Genomic DNA, 23,997 nt, shown 5'->3' with positions numbered 1-23,997 from the left:
AACCACTGCAGGCCGTGTCTGAGCTGAAATCTTTTTATGTGGAAAGAACAGTCGGCCTCGGGACTCACTCTCCTGCTCTCACATGATCTCACCTCCTGTTTATCTGTGTGTCTCTGTATCTCCTCTTGTTTTTATTTAATCTTTCATCTAAGACGATAGAATGACCTTTATGGCTAACTTTACAACTGATTAGAACATGTTTATTCAACATTAACTTACAAAATGAATCTAGTTGCCTGTAAGTGTTTTCATTGGGTCATTATGAGGAAGCATTAATGAAGCCCAGAGTTTCTTCATAAGGAACCCAGTGAAATGGACGACTCTCTGCAGCACTGATGCGTTTGTATCAATTCTTAATTGCTTCTTTTTGCGATTCTTCTCATGAACCTCAAACTTCTACAATCACAACACTAAACAAGTGGAGACAGACGCTGGCAGAGTTTCCCTCTGACACCGTGGTTGATGTGAGCTGTTTGAAGTGAGAAGTGGGAGGAAATTACAGCTTTCATCTGCAGCAGGATGCCCCCCCCCCCCCCCCCCCCCTTTGTTCTCTCCTCAGCCTCCTCTCAGCGGAGAGGGTGACACTTCATCTCTGCATCATGTCTTATACCAACCAGGCTCTTCTTCATTAAGAAGCAATGGTTTTTAAAAGTGCTGCAAACTCCCACACAAGTCTCCACATGCCATCTTTTTAAAGATAAGTTTGTTCTTAAGATGTGTTAAACTTGAATTTGCAGTTCAAAGGAAAATATCTGATGTGTCGTTAAAGTTTCAGAGAAAAACTGAGTTGTGTCCGGAAATTTCTGGCTTTTTGAGAAGATGTGTTTGTTGTGCTCAGCAGCTGGTCCACTAACCAGGAGGTCGGTGGTTTGAAGCCGGCCTCCTCCACTCTGCATGCCAAAGTGTCCTTGGGCAAGACACTAAACTACAAATTGCCCCTGACGGAAGTGTGTGTGTGTGTGTGTGTGTGTGATAAAGAAAGTGCTGCACAAAGATGCACTGTAAGAACGTGTGTCAATTGAGGGGTCATCAAGACTAGAAAAGAGATATATATAAATACACAGCATTTACCAGTTCATGCTCATACATATCAGAAATCATTGTTCGTATCGGCCTTTTTCATATAATTATTATATTATTGGATTATTAACCTATTGGTTTCAATCAGTCTCCTCCCAAACATTCTCACAGTCTTCCAAACATAAATTCACCATCACCTGACTATAGCTCCTCTTGGATATATGGAGCCTTTTAGCATCTTTCAGCTCATTGTTTTGGCTTCACTCTCTACCTACTCTTAAAAAGCTGCGACCACTTCAACACTGAAGCAGCTTCTATTTCGTTCCTTGTATTTCAGCATTTTAAAAGCATCCAGATGTTTCTGTGGCTCTAGTTGCTTACAGCTGTGGCAGGTGGCTCCTCTGTAGCCGCTGGTGGAGCAGTTGCAGTGGAAGTTGCTCCAGGACTGAGTGCATCTACCTCCGTGTTCACAGTGACTGGGAGAACACCTGAGAGACAGAGACACACGTGTTAGGAAAAGGAAAATGAAAAGGCCCCGGCTCTTCTGAGGAGCAGGTGTGTAGGAGGCACCTGAATAAAAGCCGATTCAAGACAACAACAAAAAGTTTCAGTTCAGACCATTTCAAATCTTTGTTTCTAGGTTTGAAACATCACTTTTTTCTCTGATTTATTGATTAAAGACTTAAATATGACAGGATGAGGAAGATCTCACAAATCGATTGCATATTAAATGAGAGAATCGGAGCTGGAACAGTGCTCAGAACTATGATGTGTTTTTCTAATGAAAGAAATCTACTTGCTATAAGTTTAGGAGCGGAATAAAAACATGCTGCTTTATTTGTGGTGCAATTAGAGGCGAGACATTTGTGGCTGGGAACCTATAATGCTGAAGAGTCGGATGCAAAACAGTTTAATTTAGTGCATATTAAACTGGGACCAAGTGCAGTTCAATCAGCTGTGAGTTCATTTGTATTTGCAGAAGCAGAATGTACAACACACAGGAGCGATGCATTAATACTAATTCTAACATCGGAAATCCAATAAGGGAAACTTTTTTCAACAAATGTATGAAGTTGTGCATAAATTGCACAATTCAAACTCATTCAATCAGTCAATTTAAAGTCACAGTTTAATAGTATTTCCATGAAGAACTGAACGTGGGTGAGGGAACAAAAGAGTTTGTACTGCAACTGAGTTGAATTTGTCCTGCGTCCACCAACCAGAAGGTCGGTGGTTCAATCCCCAGGCACCTACAGGTACAGTCTGCATTCCAAAGGTATGGATGGTGAGTGATAGAATATAGATGGACTGCATGAATGTATGAATGCAACTTGAACTGTAAAGCTGCCTTTTCATTGCTGCCCATCTTGACCAGGACTCCCTGGCAGAAGACATGCTGTATCTCTATGGGACCTTCCTGGTTAAATACACATTCAATAAAAGGAATAATAACCAATATTGACAGTCATAACTAAAAATGGCCTCACAAAGTTAGAAAGACAAAATCACAATCAGGCGAAGCCAAGTATCCAAAGGAATAAGGGAAAGGAGGTAGATGGACTGAGGAATCAAGTTGGTGCAGGACGGTGAGAGAGAGAGAGGAGGTGGTGATGAGGAGGTGAATTGAGGGCTGAAGGGGACGGAGGGAAGGATGGATGAGAGGAGAGGAGGAGAGCAGCAGCAAGGTTTGGACAGTGAACCAGTTCAAATGAGGTCAGAGTGTGAGAGAATCTGCAGAATCCCTCAGTGTAGCTGGAAATAAACCAGTTCATATAAATGGAGACTTTATCACTTTTGATATCGATAAACAAAATGCTTATTATCAGATGGTGACATAAGCGAAACTTCTGTCTTTCTTATACTCCTCCATCTTTACTTCTTCATTCCCACAAAAATTTGATTCGAATGGTTTGATGATTTATGTTTTTATAAAACTCAACCAGACTTGATTTCCTCAGCAGGTGAAACACAGTTTACTTTCACAAGTTCTCCCACCAGACTGTAGAATGAGGGAACAGACCTTTTTTGATCCACTCCTTTATCTGCATTGTTCGAGCAGACAAGAGGAGCAGCAGACAAATGTCTGTGCATGCACACACTTTGCAGGAGTTTTGTTTCCCCCCCCAAATCCACTTTGTTCTTCCTCTCGCTGAAGTCTGCTAAAGTTTGGGGAAACTTTTCTTGGCAAGACTCGTCTGCAGCCGCAGTAGGAAACTCTTTCCAGGAGCATTGGAGGAGTTCTCTGTCATTTTCTCAGCATCCAGTTTGCTGTCGGCGGCCGGCTGCCACACGCAGCCTCATCCAGGAGCACACGCAGCGAAAATTACAAAAAGGAATCACAAACACAAGCCCGGGTCAAACTGTGAGCTGAACTGTGGCTCTTATCACTTCATCTACTATAAATCTTTCCAGGGCCCTAAAAGTTCCCAGTTTCAAAACACTTTGTCCTCTATAAATCTCCGGAGGGCTCCGAGCCTGACTAACGATTTGCAATGCAATGTGACAGTGTGCTGCAGCAGAGCTCAGATCACAGGGCTCCGGGATTAACTGAGAAAAGAGACTCTGCAGCTTATCTAAAAGTTTCCAGTGCTGTGTGACACCGTCCTATAATGTAACGTGGATCACAGGGCTCGCATCCAATCTCCTGGTTTCTATTAGCGCCTCTGGCTAAACCAACACAGCGCCGCACCTCCCGCCTGCACTCTATTACCGGACAGGTAGAGCAGGATGTCCTGCAGAGAGAGAGCCAGAGAGGAAGGTGGTTTTTTTAATGCTTTCGCCTGCTCTGATCATAGATAAAACACACGCACACACAATAGCTGCGTCTCAATTCAGGGGCTGCATCCTTCATGTCTGCTGAACCAAAACGGTCCCGTCTTCTTAATGCGTCACCAGCTTGTCCCACCATTACAGCCGTCGCCTAGCAACAGAGCTGCAGACGAGAAAGTTCTTAGCTTGATTAAAAATGTCGAAAATACGTGGTTTTTAACATCTGTACCATTCAGTTGAGTAACGTCAATTTAATAATTCATTCTTCAAGCGTTTTCACCTTGATTAATGCCGACATTACCCCTTTGAAAGAGTGTTATTTACTGAAATGAATCATGGGATGGGTTGGACCGGGATCCACCAGGCTGAGCCTCCGTTGCTCTGAGGTGAAAGGACGCATTGGACACCTGGGACACTGTCTGCTGTGCCGCAATCGGTCTTCAAATGGAGCCTCCGAAGGATGGGTCCCCCGAATTGAGACACATAGAGAGTTTGGGAATGAGTGTGTGAAGGTGTATGTGTGAATATGTGTGTGTGGTAAGATCAGCGTCTGACAGACAGACAGTGACACACAGACAGTCAGACACAACAAGAAGAGGAGAACCTCTCTGTGACCTGTGTGTCTTCTTATTTGTGGGCGGGTGCGTGAGCATTGACAGGTTGTTTTTATTAAGCTGTCAGGAACCTGACAGGAGCAGAGAGGTCAGAATTACGGCCTTTTGACAGCTTCTTCTATCTCACTTCAACACACACACACACACACACACACACACACACACACACACACACACACACACACACACACACACACACACACACACACACACACACACACACACACACACACACACACACACACTGTGAAGTGTCGGTGTGAGGGAGGTGGTGAGTTCACAGACTTCGTGGGTCTGAAGGCGTCAGTGTGATTCAGACAAAGCGCCTGAACAACGTCTGACACTTACACCTTTCACATGTCAGATTTTGGGCCAACATTTTTTGCAGATTTCATATAACTGACAGATAATGTGTGAGAGTGATATTTTCTAATTTAACTCCTAGAAAGTAAGTGCATTTCCACAAGTGTCAAACTTTTTATTGTGGTTTCGCTCAGATTTTAAAGAAAAACTCTCACACACAGTCCCTCCCGGTAATTCAAGCCTAGTGCACGTCTGCAGCGTCACAGTAGCTGGTGGTCGTCTAACCTGCTATTTAACTTGGTAAGAATCTACTTCCTATATTTTAGCTTTGACATCATCGAATACACTTCCTTCTCGTTGCTAATGAATCCGCTCAAGTGATTCGTGCTCTCGCAGAATGCAGATGTGGGGAAGCTGTGGTGTGAAGTGGGTAAGAATGAGAGTTTTAGATTATTAGGTGGCGACTGTTCTATTTTCAAATCCTTGATTTCAAAAGGCTGGCACTTGTGCCTCAGGGAGAGATTTTTCCAACTTGATCTTTTTTATTCCTTGTCGTAAACAAGTGCTTTATCCCCCCCCCCGCTGAGAGATGGCTCAGGTTTGAGATCTTACATAACCGTGTGGTGGAGTGCGGATTATTAGGAAATTTAAAAGCATCCTTAAGTAAATCACCTCCGTCAGCAGCTTGTCAGCCTGCATCCTCTGATATCACAGTTTTTCTATGCATCCCTTTGATCTTCACTGAAGGTCAAAGTCGAGTAATGTCTTCACCTTTCAATCACCTCAGTTATTATGTGGAGCTGATGGTTAATATGTATTTTATTACCCCCGCCCATTGGTTTGTTTGTCAGCAGAATTACACAACATCTACTCAACGGATTTTCATGAAACGGGAAGAATCAGACAAGAGACAAAAACTGAAACCTTTTTTTAAACTTGTAATGTCAACGTCAGGGTTGGTTGCTCCTTCCGTGCTCGTTTGTTTATCGTTATTCCCACATTCGTTTTGTTTACCCACGTCACACTGCAAGGAACTGTGGGTAATTCCTTGACGATTTCAACACGTGTGTCTTCTTCAGGGACACAAATTCTTAGTCAAAATCCATTTAAAATGCCTTCACACATGTTTAATTCAAACCTGGAAAACAGAGCAATTCAACATCGTAGCAGCACAAAGGGATTTTTTTTTTTTACTACTGAAGAGAAACTTCAGAACAATTAACCAAACAGCTCCTCAAAGGGCTCTTGCTGTAAAACAACACATAAAATAACAAACTGTATAAAACCAGTACAAATTAAATTAAAACCCTCATTAGCACCAGCCTGTGCAGCTCGGTCTCCTGTGAGACGCCTCCCGATGCTGCAGCTTCACTTTAAACACACACTCGTTACAGAGCAGGAGGATGAGGAGACGTGTTTTCTGGCTTGTGAGGAAAGGAACCTGATCTGTCTCCAGCCTCCACTGATTGAATTGCATTTGCTCCAAACCAGGAGTGAAATGCAAACAAATCACAAACTTCTTCCCACAAGTGTTCTCACAAATCTCATATTCAGACAGACGTAGGATGTGTGGGTTTAAATTGGTGTTATTTGGAGACTGACCTGTCGATGATGCCGCACATGTCGATCTGCAAGTGGCTGTAGTTTCCCAGCAGCCTTTGCTGCACTTTGATCAGGTCCACGGTTTGGTCGTCCAGAGTCAGGAGACGCATGCAGCCCTGAAACGTGGTGAAAGGGTTCGTACACTCCCGACTGTTCGGCTGAGCAGGACAACCTGAGGAGGGAGACACGGGACACTCAGATCAGAGGTTGGACTCAACTTTGTATTTGTCTATGCACTTTGTTTTCTTTGTATCATTTACTCTCGACAATTTATACTTTTTGAACTCAGAAAGGCCAAATATTGTAAATGAAAATACAGTGAAATACAGTAAATGTTACAGAAAAGAAACCAAATGAAACTTATGGATGGAAATATACAAAATATGCCTCTTTGATTCATGCAACACGGAGATGAAACCTTTTATTGGTGATAAACACTGGTTAGTGACGTAGATTTGTGCAAAGGATCTTCACACAGGTTCAGTAGAGATTTATACTCCCGCAGCTGTGATATTGGTTTTCCTTTTATTTAGTTCAGTTAAACCGAGTTCTGGGTGCTCGTATGATAACTCGTTTGAAGGAGGTGTGAAAAGTGTGTGAAGAGAAGACTTCTGCTGTGCTAAGGAGGTGATGATGAAGATTAAGATTCATTAGCTGCCGCAGCAATCGAGGAGAAATGGAAATTAAATTAACTTTTTTTTCCAAGATAAAAAAACAAGTAGAAACACCATTTTCCTCCAGAAGCCCCAGAGGGTCTCGAATTACTGTATGTTAACAATGTTTTAATGATTGATGGAGGCATAAAATAACATGAATACTCAAATATGGAGACTCAAAACATGCAGCTGAAAACTATTTATACTGAGTGTTGAACAGTACTATTGTTATAATAGAATGGTAATAATATATTTGAGAGTATCATGTTAATATTTGTAATATTTCATATTTCTATACGTCTAACTTCTCCAGTTCATGGAAGCCAACTTTGAAAGGCGCCACGTGTCATTTTAAAACTCACATTAATTATACGTGTTAAAAGTGAGCGATTTAAATACCAGTGTGAAATCCTTCCTGACGACCAGGCTGTGAACAGCGCTCTCGCCTCAGACACGAGTTGGAAATGAATGCAGACAAAGATTGCGTCACACCCATTGTGTAGGACAACGGGAAGTGTAACTGACAGCGTCAACCAGGAAACAGCTTCTATTCACAGCGTTCACCAAACAAGCAGCTGTTATCTTGTTTACACCAACAGGTCATGAACACACAGTCTCAGCAGTGACAAGTCCTCATGTAAGCTCCAAACCCACAACACTAATCCCATCACTACACACTTCAGACTAGAAAGATAGACAATAAGACAGCTCCCAGAAAGTCAAGACAAATGGAGGCTGGCTGCTGTACCCTAAACCCTACCTCCTCCATGTTAGTGGATGGGACATGGAACAAACTAAAAGGGTAAGCTAAACTTGGTTGTAATTCGATATCTGATGCTATAGAAAACGTCACGATTGACAGCGATATCGAATGAGGACCTCAATACCACGACTCCACACCACAACCACGACTGTGCAGATTCTGGTTTTAAAAAATATGGAAAGTACGAGATGCCAGCACACATACTTTGGCTTCCTTTTTATACAACAACAAGAAGTGGAGGTGCTTCATCCATCTTTATCTCCACAGCAGGTGCCACGCTTTGCATTTTTTCCAGCAAACCCCGGTAAGCAAACTCAAAGCCTCAAAGTTGCAGTATATACGTGACCCTGGGGTCGGAATAAGGTTGTTTTTCTCAAATGATTTGTACCCCACAGGTCCCGTTGGCCTGGGGCCCCCGAAGTCCCTTGAAATGCTCCTGGCTGTAGTCAGATTCCTTCTCTGTCATCTCAAAACAACATCTAGCAGCTTTGTGGTTCCACTCCAGAAGAGAAACTGGTCTTTCCTCAGCAGATTTCAATGTACAGATGTAGCTAGGGGTCTCATTATTCCACTGTCACAGCAGAATCTACTTGTTTATCTCATTTTATCTCCAGAAGGTTATTATTACTTTATTTGTGATAAGCCTCGACACAGATTTCAGATTTTCCATATTTCTAATTCGGGTGCTTGGTGACGGCAGACCTGAGGTGGCTGTCATTTAAAAACCATGTCTTATCCATCAGTGACTCATGGCGCTCGGGGTTGATCCTGGACGGAGGCGTTCTGCGTCCAAATACAGCAGCAGCTCCAGCTCCGGGCTCTGCGTTGCTCTAATTACAGTCCGCCCATCTCCCGCTCAGTTCAACACCTCTCAGCAGAGGAGGGGAAATGATGACTCACCAATATTGTCACTTTGAATTTTAGGAGCTGAAAGGAAGATTTTCTGGGAGTTATTTTCATGCACAGACGGATGGAGATGGAGGAACTTTGGAAAAATGTAAACACTTCATCGTGTAGCATCCAATTTGACTCCGTAACTCTTTGAAGTCTTTGTTAAACTGGTAAAACTTTAATCTCCACAGTGAAGCATTAATGAGCCGTGTGTTAAGATTTGTTAAATGGTTCATAGTACATGTCCCCCTGTGTGCACTCATAAGCCGACACCACTGTAGAGCCCGACAATGAATGGAATGACACTGATGAGCCAAAACGTTACGACCGTCCCTGCTGCAAAACGCTGCTGGTCCTCCTCCCTGAACAGCTGCAACCCACCGACGCATGGACTCGACAGGAGCCCTGAAGACGCTCTGTGGTGTCTGGCACCAGGACATTAGGATCGCAACCCTTTAAGTTCTGCAAAATGTGAAGTAGAGCCACCGTGGATCAGTACATCCCCAACATCAGGAGCAACACACAAGTGTAGCTAATATCTCAAGTGAGATGATCATATTTATCAAATTTCAACAATGGTGGAACTTTTTAAGGAGAGACTTTAAGAGTTGGTAAGAAACTACAGGCATCTACATAATGTTTCGACCGTCAATGGAGGAGAAGAAATCGAAAGGTGAATGGAGCGAAGAGGAGAAAGATCATTCGAAGGGAGGAAACATCAAAGAAAAAGAGGAGGAGGAGGCGGAGATTGACTCGAGACGAGAAAGGAGGCGGGGGGGGGGGGGGAGAAGCAGCTTTACGACTTCATCCCTCTCTGCGGGACACTAAACATCCAACGGAGATCTGGAGATGATGATTATTACAACTGTGAATTTCAACCAGTCCTAAATGTCCATTTGAGCAGTTTTCCTATTGACACAGCAAAATACATCAAGTACTACATTGAGATATTTAGAACATTTAAAATGAGACGGCTTTTAGTTAATAAACGCAGGTCTCGGATACTTACAAAGACGTTTTTTAAACAGCACATACAATGAAGGTAATAACATCGTCTTACCACCGAAGAAGAGTTGAGTAGCCGTGGTTAGAGGAAGTGGGACGCTGGTGTGAGCCGTGGCTCCTTCGTCTTTGTCCACCGTGATGCTCAGACAATCTTCTCTGGAGATCATCTCCACCGAATGCCACTGACCATCATTCAGACCTGAACCTGAACACACAGACATACAGTATTTTAATTGCTGATTAATGCCAGATGAAATTAAAGCCACAGATGGAGGGTTTTCTTTGCATTGAGCCTCGAGTTGGTAAAGTGAACCATGTGAAGAGTCCTGAAAGAAAAGTGAACTACGGGAGAAATCCTACTTATGTCAGTGGGTTTTTAAAACATCCATAAATATTTTACTGTCCTTGGCAGTAGGTTCACACAACAAGTTCACAGACTTGAACACGGTCAACAGATGCTGAGGCAAATGCAGAGTCACAGTGGGACCTACCTGCACTGAGCTCCAGTGTGGCCCTGCCCACTTTACTGATCTGTAGGCGGAGTCTGGTCTCTCTCAGGTACAACCAGACTGTGCTCTCCAGCTGCGGCAGGTCAAAGGTCAGGAGCAGCCCCGCTTTGTTCCACGTCCTGAACTGCAGCGCCACAGCGACCACACCCGACGACCACGACGTCAGTCCGGGCAACTGCAGGAAGCTTTGGGAGTCAGTGAACGTCACGGCGACCGAGACTGGCTCAGCACAAGAAAAGGTCACATTGCCCTGAGAAAAAGAAGGAGGATGAGAAAGAGGGAAAGAGAGAGAGGGAGGGAGGGAGCAGAATGAGTATAAAAGAGATAATAAAACATGAATATTCATCAGTTGCAGAGGCTGACTCGGTGTAACTCGATGTCACAGAGTTCTCCTCAGCAGCCCCCGGAGAAAGGACACCTGTATTAACATATTGATATTTGCTGAGCAGCGAAAATAAGCTGGAAAACTTCAAGCATTTGGGTCAAAAAGGTCACATTTGCAAACACATTCAATGTTTCTCTATCTCTATAATCTAAAAAAAATATTTAATGGTGAATAATTGTTTTTAGATTTCAGAAGCTTTGGCTAAATTTTCGAAAGCACGTTATAAGAACTTAATAAACTTTGCCGCGGTAGCAAAATAAAGACACTCGCAATATTGTAGCAAACAAAAACACACACAAACATTAACTTTGTCATAATGGGAAGACGAGGCAGCACAGTGCTGCAGTGGTTAGCACTTCCAGTTCGATTCCCAGTCCAGCTGAGGTCTTTCTGTGTAAAGTGAAATAATAACTAATGGAACCAATGGAACTGAATGGAAATAGTGAAAATAAAACCCACATTTTTCACCATAAATATCATCAAAACGCATATGAATGCAGAAACAGAATAAAAGGGATCTGCGACATTTTGCTTGAGAATATCTCTGCAGAGGTTATCGTTCGTATCGCTGTTAGATTTTACATTTTTGTAGGAATTCACATGAAAAGATATCATACGAACCATTTCATGAGACTACGTTGCCCCCCCCCCACTGAACAGTAAGGGATCAGCAGTATAGATAATGGATGGATGGATAATTTCCGAACTGGCTGTCTCTGTTTTGGATTTGTTTTGTTTTGCCGGTTGATGAATGAAGCTGCACCACAGTCTGCTGCTGTGCTCTGTAAAAAACCTCCCTTGTTATTTCTCTCCATAACAAACCAGATGAAAGCTGTCCCTTCCCTTTTTCTTACATTGATTTATTTTTAATATATATTTCCACATTTTCTCTCTGCAAATAAATTACTTTTCCTAAACTGTCAGCTCCTCTTGTCTCCCAGTCTTTGAGCTGGGCTGTGACAACGAAAACTTTTCTTTGGAGATTAATTCACAACAGAAAGTGCTGATTCCCCCCCCCCCCCCCGTCCTCCTCTCCTTCTTTACTTAGTTCTCATTTTTATTTTCTACCTCCTCTCTTCACTGAATCGTTTTTTTTTTTGTCTTCTCCTCTTGTTTTGTTTGCTTTGGGCTGTGTGATGCCAAAATGTGAATGTAATGACATTGGTGATGATAATGAAGGAGATTATGGATATGCTAATGACAACGGGAGTAAAAATAAAGTTGATGATGATGCAAATGATGAAAATAATGATGATGATCATCACAATGACCACTAACATAATAATGACATTGATACAGAAAAGGAGGAACGAGTGGGAGGAAAAACACAAAAAGTCTGAAGTGAGCAAATGTGATCAACTCAATCTACACTTTGTCGCCACGGCAGCAATTTAATATACTATATATACATAAATGTGTGTGTGCTTGTGTGTACAGGACAAATTATAATAATCCAAAGATATACAAGGATATATTTACATTGCTTAACTTGGATCTAACTGGTTAAAGTACATTTGTGTCAGGTGTGAGGCAGAAAATGTGTGGTTTCAAGGTCAGTGGCTGGATAGAATAGTTTAATAATGGTGTTTTGAATTACTCTTGGCTGGAGACAATGTGGAAAGAGTCGCACGTTCCGCTTCAACTTGATTCGCTATTTGCCAAGTGTGAATAATTATGATGAAATGGGCTCAATCAGATTAATTAATGTGAATCAAACACTGTTTTACTCCTGGAACCCAGGGGCCACCTGATATATAACCTCCTCCATCTCGATTCATACTGCTGTCCCCCAGATGCTGAAACAATAACTTACCAGTGCGGTGACCTGCTGGTTGTTCTGTTTCGTCAGGTCTATAAGGTTGAGCTCATTGTACAGCAGGTTTTCCAGGCAGCCATGGAAATTCCTGTTGGACAAGATGGGTTTCTGCAGCCCGTGGCTCTGCACAGCTCCGACACTGAGCTGCACACACAGGGAAACATCACATGTGATGCGTGTCGCCCAATGAAAGCGTGTCGCCCAATGAAAGGAGTAAATGAAGTGAATGTTCAATTATGTGTGTTTGTGTTATTCACCTGGCGAATCTCCCAGTGGCTGAGCTCCGCTGGTACGTGAACCTGCTGCGTGTTTTTATCCACAGTGAGGTTGACGTGAGTGCTGAGCCGCTCCAGCTTTACACGGTGCCAGTGCTGGTCGTCCAGGAGACTTCCCAGAGAAACAAGGAGCTGACCCCCGGAGGATGAACTCACATCTGCAGGGGAGGGGAGGAGAAGAAGAGCGATCAGTCATCATCAGGGTGCAGCAGCAGAGCAAAGGCTCCATCTTATATAGAAATACTCTTAGGTGCTGCATCTGTACGAACTCAAAAGCACTTTAAGGTCACATGTCCTCCAAAACACGCTCGAAGACATCGTTCTAAAATGTGTTTTGCTTCTGGCAAAGATTCACGCTGGATTTATCAGATCAAAAACGAGTAACGGAAATGACGCAGCTTCGGAGTAATATTTTCATCTTTGCTCCAAACGAGGAGAAGGTCACTGAGGTCAACTGCTCTCATTAGAGAGGCTGCATCGTCTGTACGCCGGAGGGAGGAGGACGGAGCATGAGATAAGTGATGATGCTGCAAAATGATCGCAGGACGTAATTAACCACAGGCTGGATGGATAGATTATTATTAAGTACCTGCAGAAAACCCCCCACACACAGGGAGAACATGCAAAGTCCACACAGAAAGACAGGATTCGAACCAGGAACCCTCTCACTGTGAAACCAACGACCACCACTTCCTAATTGCTGTATTATATCTCTTTTATCAAATCTATACACAAGCAATAGCTGTTTACATTTGGATCAAGTGGAGCCAGGGAGAGAATGTGGGAAATCAATGCTGAAATCAAAGTCTGAGAGCAAACAATTACAGAAACACTGAACTTTCATTCATGAAAACATCCGCCCTCTTCCTCCCTCTTCGTCTCTCTCATCCCTCATCTCATTGACTACTAAACCTGCGAGGAGGAAACTAAGCATCCCGTCGTTTTTTATTGTCCGGCTGTGTTAGCCAGCATTAACGTCTTGATTTAGCTGTCCACTGTGGGCTGACTCACACTGAACGTCTTTGTCTTTAAAGTGAGGAGTTGAACACACCACTTTCCAGGAGTCTACCCTTCACTGACAGCTTCATCATATTCTGTCTGCGATTAGGAGTCGAGGCTCGAGCTCTGGATCTGTTTATGGAGGACGACAGTGACAGGTGTTGTCAGGAGACAGGCTGTGATAATTGTTTCACGACGTCAGCCTCACGTGCTGTAAAAATAATGTCCTTCCCGAACCCCTTCACAGCTTTAGTCACAGCAGGGAGTTGAGATTATTAACATGAAACAATCTGTTTCCCGTCTCTCTCTCTCTCTGTCTGTCCCTTTAATTGCATTCATTAAAAAAAAAAAAAAACATATTGACAAGTCGTATATTATAAAAATAAAAAAGTTTTAAACACTTTAAAAGTAGGGATATACAGCACAGAACGAAACTTGATAACAACGTGGAGACGAGGTGCCTGCAGCCCTGAAACTTCAACCATCAATCTGCATATGAACATAGCTATAGATCATAAATAATGATGGACGTCTCCAATTCCTCCCTCTCTCCAGAAATGAAGCCAAAACACCCTGGAAAGTAACGCCGCCATCTTGTACATCCGGAACCACGATCAGGGGATTAAGCTGTAGTAACGAGGTCTCATGGATACGTGAGCTCGATACACACCAATCGTGAGTCAGTCTCAGCTGTTAATCTTGATGTTTCACCTCGATTTTACAGCTTCAACTAATTAATTTCAAGCGAAATTATCATGAAAAAAATGTACGTGTACTTTTACTTTTTAGTTTGTCCCATCCACTAACATGGAGGAGACACTCAAAAGGGTATAGTGGCAGCATTGTGCATTAAACTCTTTCAGGTTGGGGTTTTTTAAATTATGGCGGAAGCGTCTGACATGTAACGTAGTGGAAGTAATGTTGACATGGGTCATAACCACATAGTAACTCATACAAACATAAACATCATAATCCGATGAGTGTCTTATTCAGAATAAGATAGAGTCCGATCTTTGACGTCCATGTAAGCACAGTCATTTTTCTCTCTCTCTTCCGAGGATGATAAACTAGCCACTCATTTACTTTTGCCTTTTTGACTCTGCGACTGTGAAACTCCTTTTATACTGTGATACAAATTATTCAGCAGGGCAGAGTCCCCCCTTTGCTCCCTGTGTTCCGGGCTCCTCTGAAAACAGCCAGGCTGCCGACTGAAGACTCTTCTGAGGCCGTTTACAGCAGGAGCTCCCGGAGCCTCACTGTACATCATCACACACTAAGTGGGACGGAGTGAGCGAATGCAACAGTAACCACCGCACTTCACGGCCTCGCGTTTTCTGTGCCAACTGGCAGAGTTTGTCCGGAGAGAGTCGTTCTCTTTTCCAGAGCGCTGGAGGAGGATGTGTTGTTGCTCTGGGCGATTAGCGACAAACCTTTGTGATCGCGCCGATGTTTTGTTTGCTGTAAAATCTCAAATCATCTGTTTAAAACAAAAATTGTGCATTGAAAAACACAACCAGCCGCCGGAGAACCGACCAATAGCACGTCCTCGTTATTGAGAAAAGACAGGCTTTCGCTCGCCATGCAGCTTACCCAGCATGCCTCTCTGATGCCATCCTAATTTAGTCTCCAACTCTTAACGCCATTCGTCCAGAGCAGCAGCGGAGCAGCAGCAGCCCTCTGTGTATTTACTGCTGCGTGTTGCATCCTCTGAACTGAATTACGAAGCAGTGGGCTTCATTACAGAAAACGTTTTGATAAATGTAAAGCAGAAAGGAAATGAGACGGTTTTGAACAGTGGACATAAATCTTAATGAACCAGCCAATTTACTTCAGCTTGGACACAAATGGATAGAGAGGGTCCGACTGTCTCACTGTCTCGCTGCGTCTCCGTCCGTCTGTCTCTTTCATTCAGACATTCATTATTATGCTAATGAGCGTTACTCGCCGACGTGAAACAAATTTGCTGTGTGTGAAATCTTTATGTTTATGTTATACATGTCCCTGATGCTCAGTGTTACCCTTCATTATCCATGTTTAAGTCTGCGCCTGCTTGTTTTCCTCAGAAGGAAACATGCCTCACTGCGACAGGATCAGGCTGAGAGATAATGATGAAGCGTCTCAGAGCATCTCTCACACCGTGCGATGCAGATAATACATCTACATCTTCAGCTTATTATCTCTCCTCTTCCTCTTGTTTACTCTCCACTTGTTTCCTCTCCTCTCCTCTCCTCTCATTTCCTCTCCCCTTGTTCCTCCCATCTCCTCTTGTTTCCTCATCACTTGTTTATTCTCCTCTCCTCTTCCTCTCCTCTCCTCTCCTCCTTTCCTCTTCTCTCCTATCCTGTTCACTTGTCTCTTCTCCTGTCCTCTTCTTTCCTGTCCATTCCTCTTGTTTCCTGCCCTCTTCTCTCCTCTCCTCCCCTCTCGTTATCTGTCCTCTCCTCTCTTCTCCTCTCTTCTCCTCTCGTGTCCTCTCCTCCTCCCTCGTTATCTGTCCTATCCTGTCCTCTCCTGTCCTCTCCTCTGACTGTGGAGGAGCATGCTGTGGCTCAGGCTGGATGCTCCGAGCTATTGATCTAAATTACCCTGTCTACAGACTGCAAGCTCCTGGGAGAGTAAAGAGGCTGTGTGGAGAGACATGGAGAGAGAGTAGAGAGAAAGATAAAGAGCGTGCAATTGAAAAAGGCAAATAATCGCCTCTGAAAAAAACAGAAAAGTAGCAGGGCCAGAATTGGGACGACGTGTGGGAGAGGCTGTGATAAATAACAATGGAAAGAGAAGAAAATAGAAAAGGCAGGAATGGAAAGATAGAGGGCAGCCGGAGGAAGTGAGCCACAGAGAGAGGTGTGCAGTGACAGCCGTGTGATCGAGGCGCAGCATCAGTATTGGCCGTATTGCTGGATCATCACCGCTCAGCCTCGGCTCTGCTCCATTAGGCCTGTTTACTTTTGCTACCCAGAGTTTTCGGAGCTCTTTGTTGACTATCAGCTCGGGTCTGGAGGGGAGACGTGACAGGTGTCACTCAGGGAGCTGATGTCAGACTGACGGCTCCGGCAGATGACACCGCTCTGTGGCTGACAGACACTCGACAAAACCACCGGGGAATTAATATTCTTCCACCGTTTCCCAAAGTTTGGGGAATATAAGGGACAATATTCAGTTTTTATTTGTAGAGAGGGAGTGACAGAGGGAGGTCACGCCAACTGTGAAGGATGGAAGACAGCAGAGGGAGAGAGAGAGAGAGAGAGAGAGAGAGAGAGAGAGAGAGAGAGAGAGAGAGAGAGAGAGAGTAGTAGAATCTGCTTAATTTCAAAATGAAACTTTTTAATGTCTGCTTTAATACCACAGTATTAGGGCCTTATTAAAAAAATAAATAATTCAGAGATTTCGAGAATAATGGCGTAATATTACAAGAATAAAGTTGCAATTAAGAAGGAAGTTGTAATTTTACAATATTAACACAAGTCATAATATATGAGCATAGTAGAATAGTATTTATAGAATAAAGTCGTAATTTTACGAGAAAATATCGTAATATTAGGGGATCAGGAAAATACGCTGCAAGGAGAAGAGCCAGAGTTGGACTCTTTGTTAAACCAGTCTCAATGAGAACAATGAGAAACCCCTTTGACGATACACAGTCAAGAGGCAAACTCCTCCTCGTCTGTGTGGTTCTGTCTTTGGAAAAGACTCAGTTTCTTGCACAGTCTTTTTAAAGTCCTGATACTTATAATGAGGTGGAGCTGATGAGACCCAATAAGTCTGATTTAAACTCAGGCAGCACAAATAGCCCGAAATAATGATTTTATTATTGAGATCTCCTGGTTTTTCCCTCTTTAAATGAGCCCCAATACTTGTGTAATAATGCAACTAGATAATCAACTTGTTATCAAATTAACTGGATCGACACCCTAACCCTGCTGCAGCATTAAAATGAAACATACTAGCATAAATCTACATTATGTGGCAGAATATTTTATGCAATAAGTGTGCATGAATTGAAGTGCATATGTAGAAGTGAGCGGTTCAGACTTTTTAATAAGAGTCTCACTCAGACCTTCATCTCCACATCAGTGAGATATGTGAATATACAGCCGCAATATTACAACTGTCCAGAAAATATAATGCTCTCGTTCCTCAAACCACCCAAACAAAATGCCAACATGTCGGCATGTGGCAGATCTTGGTTCCCTGCCACTGCACACAATTATAACTCAGGTCATTCCCGTAATGATGGTCGCACACTCTCACCTTTCCACATTTCCACATAATGAAATGTGCCAAGAACTGAGTGAGCATTCTTACAGAGGTCCAGCACTAATGTGTGCAATTGTGTGTCTGTGTGCACCTGTGTGTTCACAAGTCCATGACTGTAATATGTGCTGAGAGAAAGATGCATCTGCCACGGTCGATGTTTATCTAGTTGTACGACTCTAATACAAATAGCTGATGAAATGAAACCCCTCTGGTGTCAGAAACCTCCACCCATAGTAAATGTACTGCATTTATAAAGAGCTTTTTCCACTATCTACCTTATTCACTGTGTCCTGGAGTCTTTGAGGAGCTGGGGATCGAACCATAAACCCTCTTGTTAATGGACATCCCGTTCTACTCCCAGAGCCACATAAGTCTTACAAAACAAAATAGTGAAAAAAGGATATTCTGAATGAATTGAATGAGGCCTAGTTTTAGCAGGAATTGTTGATTTACCCCAGATATTCCTACATAAAAAGCAGAGTGAACTTTAAGGATTAATTATCCACAGTTCGTCCACATTTGAGATATAACTTCATTAAGAGAAGAAAACCTGTTTTTCCCTGAGAAAATATTTTTGATGTTCCCAGAGTGTAATGATTTTAACATTACAGAAAAGCCTTCAGCCCTTAATGAAGGAACGGTAACTGAGCAGAGTGCTCGAGCAGCCAGATGGCACCGCCGATGAGAGGTTTGCCATATGGCGATACTACGACGGCCTGGCAGCCCAACAACACCTCAGGTTTAACCTCACACACACACACACACACACACACACACACACACACACACACACACACACACACACACACACACACGCACACACGTTTCCTCCACACTGCTCCATTCTGCGCGGGCACAGGCCATTGATCATGCTGTGCTGTGCTGGACCCACGTGCTCCGCAGAGTTCACCGTTAGCACATGTTGCTCACATCCATCATAGATTAAAAGAGAGAGACTATGAGAGAGGAAGTCAAGCTGCGAGAGAACCAGAGCGAGAAGGAGAGAGAGAGATCCGGTCGATTGAAGGAAAGTGGGGGAAAGGGAGTCTGGGAAAAGAAATGAAAGGAGAAAACTTCTTTCCCCCAACAAATGATGCCGTCCTCCTTCACAATCACTCAACATGTAGAGGCCCATATCTGCAGGGCTGCAATGGTGAAATGCACCTTTTCTCCGAGTTTCTTCAAAGTCTGAGTTATTTCATCTGAAATATTATAGGAAAACACTGAAGTGAGCTCATCAAGAAGCTACGTTCTCCTGAGTTATTGTCAAAATCTCTTGTGACAAACATGTATAAGTAAAGTAGCAGATGGACGAAACCCGGCTTGAAGATCCACCTGTTTCATTGCGGGGACAAAGATGTACTGAATATTAAAAACCCTGTGCAGAGTGGTGGAGGCTCTGCAGCCTGGATGAGTGCATAATTACACTGCACGGTTGAGTTCAGGCCTTTAGCTGACATTTACTCACAGTAATGAACAGTAAATGCACGATGAATGCACAGACGGAGCCGCAGAGCTCGCCAGCAAAGTCATCAGGAAGAAACTCTAAAATATATTGAATAATTAAAAAAACTAACTAAAAACTAAGTTCCCGTCACTGTGCACAGGTATCAGGAAGTGGACTCCTGCTGTTTTTTGTCCAAACTGAAGGAGACAGATTCTCCTCGTATTCAGGTTGATAACTGTAATTTGGATTGTTAATTGAAAATGTTTACGAGATCTAATGTTCAGAAAACACACAACTTTCCACTGTAGCTCCTCTTTCCAGCCTCAATCTGAAACACTAGGTTTTAACTACTGTCTCTTTAAGGATACAAATTTGAAGGTGTCCTCGCAAGGCGCTCTTAAGATAACACGTTCACAAGATGTGTTTTGTAAGGTCCCAGTGACCGTGACCGTTGACCAGCAAAGAAAACAGTTAATCTATAAATCCAACTGAACCTTTTGTACCAGATTTGGAGAAACTCCCTCCAGACATTCTTGAGACATGTTGTTCTCAGGACAGACGGATGGACAACACAAAAACATAACGACTCTGGCCACTGGCTGTAGCCAACATGGAGGCGTTAAAAAAACATCATATGTCTCCTTTAAACATAAATGAAAATGAAAACCAAACATTCTTCTTCACAATCACACACATTCACACCTGGAGGCTTCATAATAAAACCACAGAGCCGCCGCCCACTGGAGCAGCTGGTTGTTGAGGGCCTTGCTCAATGGTAATGAGGAAAAGGGGCAAGTTCTGCTGTAACACGTGAATTCAACAAAACATGATGAAGGATTAATGTCGTACCTTGTTGGTGATAAAGCAGCAGTCGTCCTTTCTCCAACACCAGAGTGAGGCTGTGATCTCTCTGTCCCTCGGCGTGGAGCAGCGTCCCAGAATTCCTCATGGTTTTAAACTTCAGAGCGATCGTCTCCGTCGCCGTGCGGCTCGGCCGAGCACTCAGCCTGAAGACCAGGCTGCTGCTGCCGTCGAAGTTTGCCACGTCAGAAGCTACAGGACGACACGGAGCAGCAGGAGGAAGATCTTTATTAGACGTTTACTCATCTCACTGGATGTGTTGCTGATAGTTTAGCTATTTGACATTTAGCTTCGGGGTCTTAGCAGCCAGTTTCCAGAGTCACATCTGTATAACATAAACAGGTCTGGGATTTAAAGTGAATAAAGATATTTGAACGTACATTTGAACACTAATACTATAATGGACAGAAAACCCACGAGCTAAACCTGACAACGGAATCCTGGACTAAGACAGATATTGGGACTTACTGTATCGACATCCATATGCTTCCAGTCTGAGTCCAATCCGTCCGGTGGGGTTCCAGTCAAGTGGGACCAGGCGCAGGTATCGAGCGATGACGGGCTGATCCAGTTTGTACTGAACCACAGTGTCTGCATTGCTGTTACCTGGGAACGCCTGGAACCGCAGAACTATAAGTTCATTTGAAGAACTTTTACATCAAAACATTTCCCTGGTTGCTGCTGCAGAGAACAGCTCGTTTTGTTCGTAACTAATTATTACGCGTGATTCACCCATCGACTTCTTTGTTTGTTCTTCTTTCTCTTCTGAAGTTCCACGAGGCTAAAAGCTACGATCGTTTCTTTTTTTGCTACACAAACAGTAAATTAGGTGGATAAAGTAATCCATTAGAAATAAGAGCTCATGTTGAAATTTACTGCGTGCGTGTGGAGAAAAACTTCTGTGATCCTGAGAGACTTTTTGCATTTTCAGACATTGAGCTCCCAGAGGCCATTGATCCTGACTGCAAATAATGTCTCTCCCTCTCTCTCCCTCTCTCTCTCCCTCTCTCCCTCTCTCTCCCTCTCTCTCTCCCTCTCTCTCCCTCTCTCTCTCCCTCTCTCTCTCTCTCTCTCTCCCTCTCTCCCTCTCTCTCCCTCTCTCTCCCTCTCTCTCCCCCTCTCCCTCTCCTCGTTGATCAATAGCTCTGCGACCTGTTCTGTCTCCGTACACAGCCTCTCTTAAAAGACTAATGGCTCCTATTTTCCCAATCAGCTGCTCGTGGGAATCCAGTGGGATTTTGTTCGGTTGATGGAAAATTTTTCGCACATAGAGCAACACTTAAATTCTGTGAGGAGAATAAAAAACTATCTGCGTTAGCTTTTTATATGTTGCGTATGAGAGTCTCAGACATTACCTATATATATCAGCATATGTGCACCATTATGTTTGAAGGAAAATACATGTTTTAAGGTTGAGGTATGATTACGTTAGGGTTACTTTTAGGTTAAGATCATGGTAAGAGGTAAGGTTAGGAGAGGAGCTAAGAGCCCATTGGTTACAGTCCAATGATGAATTGACCTCTGGGGGTAAGGGCCAATATTTTGAAGGTGTAGACAGCAGATATGCGGATACAGATTTTCTGTCGTTCTTTTATTTTTGAAGAAGTGGTCGCCATTTACTTCAATTATATTGGATTTGGCTCCTTCGCTGTTTACCTCTGAAACTCCAAAAGTCTCTTGGAAGTGAATAAAAGTCAGTTACGTCCTCTGGAGTCTTGGAGAAGTCGTGAGTGTGTTGAAGTGTGTGTCTGCTGAACGTGTACTGACGTGGCTGTGCAGCTGAACTTGTCTCTCCTGGTGCTGCATGATTGTGATCTGAGCTGTGTCTTCAGAGCTGTGCAGGCTGAGCCGGCCGGGCAGCGGAGCGTCAAGCTCAACAAATGGCTGCTTCCTGCCGAGGAGGCTGAGGAGAGCGGCATCTCATTTACTCGCCTGAGCATCGTTTGAATAATGAGTAGCCTTCCGACAAGCTCATCTTATAATTGAACAGAATTATCCTTGACGTTTTGGCAATATTGTTCACCTGACATTCATGCCAATAAAGCACAGGGAATCGAACGGAGCTGAACTGAGGACGAGGGAACGAGGAACATGGTGAAACTTCACAGGTGGAAGTAAGTGGAACCTCAATTCCTAAATTTCCAAAGTCGAGAGTCTTGAACACATTTTTAAATAAAATTCTGTGGGACTTTGTTCAGCATGTCAAATGTCTAAACAACTAAATAAATTAGCAAAGTAAATGCAGTGAAGTCATGGAAGTACTCAAGAAAAGTAGTAGTTCAGTAATGAAGTAAATGTACTTGGTAATATTCATGAGACCAGTAACCCAACTAATTTCTCCTTTTAAAACTGGCGATATTTAAAAACGTATTGTGTTTCATAAACTAATCTAGTATTTTATATGTATAGGATATCTGCAGTAACTATGACCTATAGCTCTCTAATAAATACATACAATTTATATAATTACTCAGGTAAAACACATACAATACCTTAAAATCTCCCTGTATAGTAAATGTGCTCAGTTACTTTCCACCACTTGACAGCAGAAGGAGAAAGCCGGAGCATGTGAGCTCAGGAGTCAGTGACAGGCTGTGTGTGTGATACAGCTATTTCTGCAAATCTCCTCCCTAACAGACACACTAAGCCGGCCTGACTAATATACCCAAGCTTCAAAAACACTCGGAGCTGATCTGGATTTATCACCTTTCATGCTGAGTGTAAAATCAACAAGTTTTGGGGGGCTGCTCTCTTCCTTCTTTTCGTGATGACTCGCAGGCTCGGCTCTGTGGCGTTCGCACCCTTCACTGAGAGAAAATCGTATCCTGTCAAATCTGAATCACAAGCTGCTCTCCGGGCTGATCCTGTAACAAGAGGAGTGCACCGTCTTCCATGACGGAGGGAGGAGACGCTCCACTGCTTCTGAATCATGTCTAATGTTGTTCAATCTGCGGAGGCCTGCGTGGCGTCCTGTCAGTCTGACACGCAGTCGTTTGCTCGCTGGTGATAAGTCATTCTCCCTCTTCACAGGGAAATTAGACGTGCAAGGGTTTTAAAGAAATGATGTAAAATGCTGGAAAATAAGAGATTTTGAGAGCGAGAAGAGAAAAAACGCAGGGGAACGTATTCAGTTGTGAAGGAACCGCCTCAGCCGAGAGTTTCTCCCAGTTCCTGTTCTGAGGCCTGAATACATCAGCTGCTCGACGGAATATTTAAATCACTGGATGCACGTCTCACAGATTCCTCCTTCACATTTACATTTTAGGCACTGAGCTGACACTTATCGAGACCGGCTCACAATGAACGAGCGACTTGCTCCGGAGACGCTTGATGGACACCTTCGCCGCCGCAGGAATCAAAGCTGTGACTCTTTCTGTACGGCAGGCAGTGTGTGCAGCAGCAGCACCAGCCTCCTGTCGGCAGAGGTTAAACTGTTTGACAGCAGCTCCATGCAGTCTAACACCGCCCGGCCCAGGTTCCTTTCATTGTTCCATCCATTTTTAATAAAGAGTGAAAGCCTCCTGGTGAGCGGGTTTGCTGCTGCAGGCAGAACCGTCCGCGCAGATAATGTAAATTACATCTATGACAGTGAGGCCAAATGTATTTTAACTTCAATGAACCTCAGCATTGAGCTGCTCTCCACCCGAAGCTTTAAGCTTTTCAGAGCTTTTAATATGCACGGTGTTGTTTGACACTGATGTTCAGGGCTGTGTCTTCATCCAGTCAGCAACACACGGTGTATTACTGGAGGTTTTCAAATAAACAAGGGCCTTTAACCACAGGGGGTCAGATGAAAGAACCAGGCCTCAATGAAAAATAGATTTG

The 23,997-nt window shown here is 43.5% G+C and overlaps 1 protein-coding gene across 1 annotated transcript in view; it reads right to left on the bottom strand.

The window, feature by feature from the left end:
* Positions 1-23,997, bottom strand: part of LOC117759899 (contactin-associated protein-like 4) — a 72,128-nt gene that overhangs the window by 22,294 nt on the left and 25,837 nt on the right. Inside the window, exons 4-11 of the mRNA XM_034582394.1 lie at positions 20,641-20,788; positions 20,161-20,364; positions 12,591-12,766; positions 12,331-12,477; positions 10,115-10,382; positions 9,679-9,828; positions 6,309-6,480; positions 1,402-1,508 (exon numbers count right to left, since the gene is read on the bottom strand). Coding sequence (XP_034438285.1) covers positions 1,402-1,508; positions 6,309-6,480; positions 9,679-9,828; positions 10,115-10,382; positions 12,331-12,477; positions 12,591-12,766; positions 20,161-20,364; positions 20,641-20,788 — 1,372 coding nt within the window. The remainder of the gene's footprint in view (positions 1-1,401; positions 1,509-6,308; positions 6,481-9,678; positions 9,829-10,114; positions 10,383-12,330; positions 12,478-12,590; positions 12,767-20,160; positions 20,365-20,640; positions 20,789-23,997) is intronic.

This window comes from Hippoglossus hippoglossus, chromosome 4 (genome assembly GCF_009819705.1).
Source record: "Hippoglossus hippoglossus isolate fHipHip1 chromosome 4, fHipHip1.pri, whole genome shotgun sequence".
NCBI classification, from domain to species: domain Eukaryota; kingdom Metazoa; phylum Chordata; class Actinopteri; order Pleuronectiformes; family Pleuronectidae; genus Hippoglossus; species Hippoglossus hippoglossus.
Note: the sequence above shows the minus strand (reverse complement) of the source record. Positions and strands in the feature narration are given on the sequence as shown.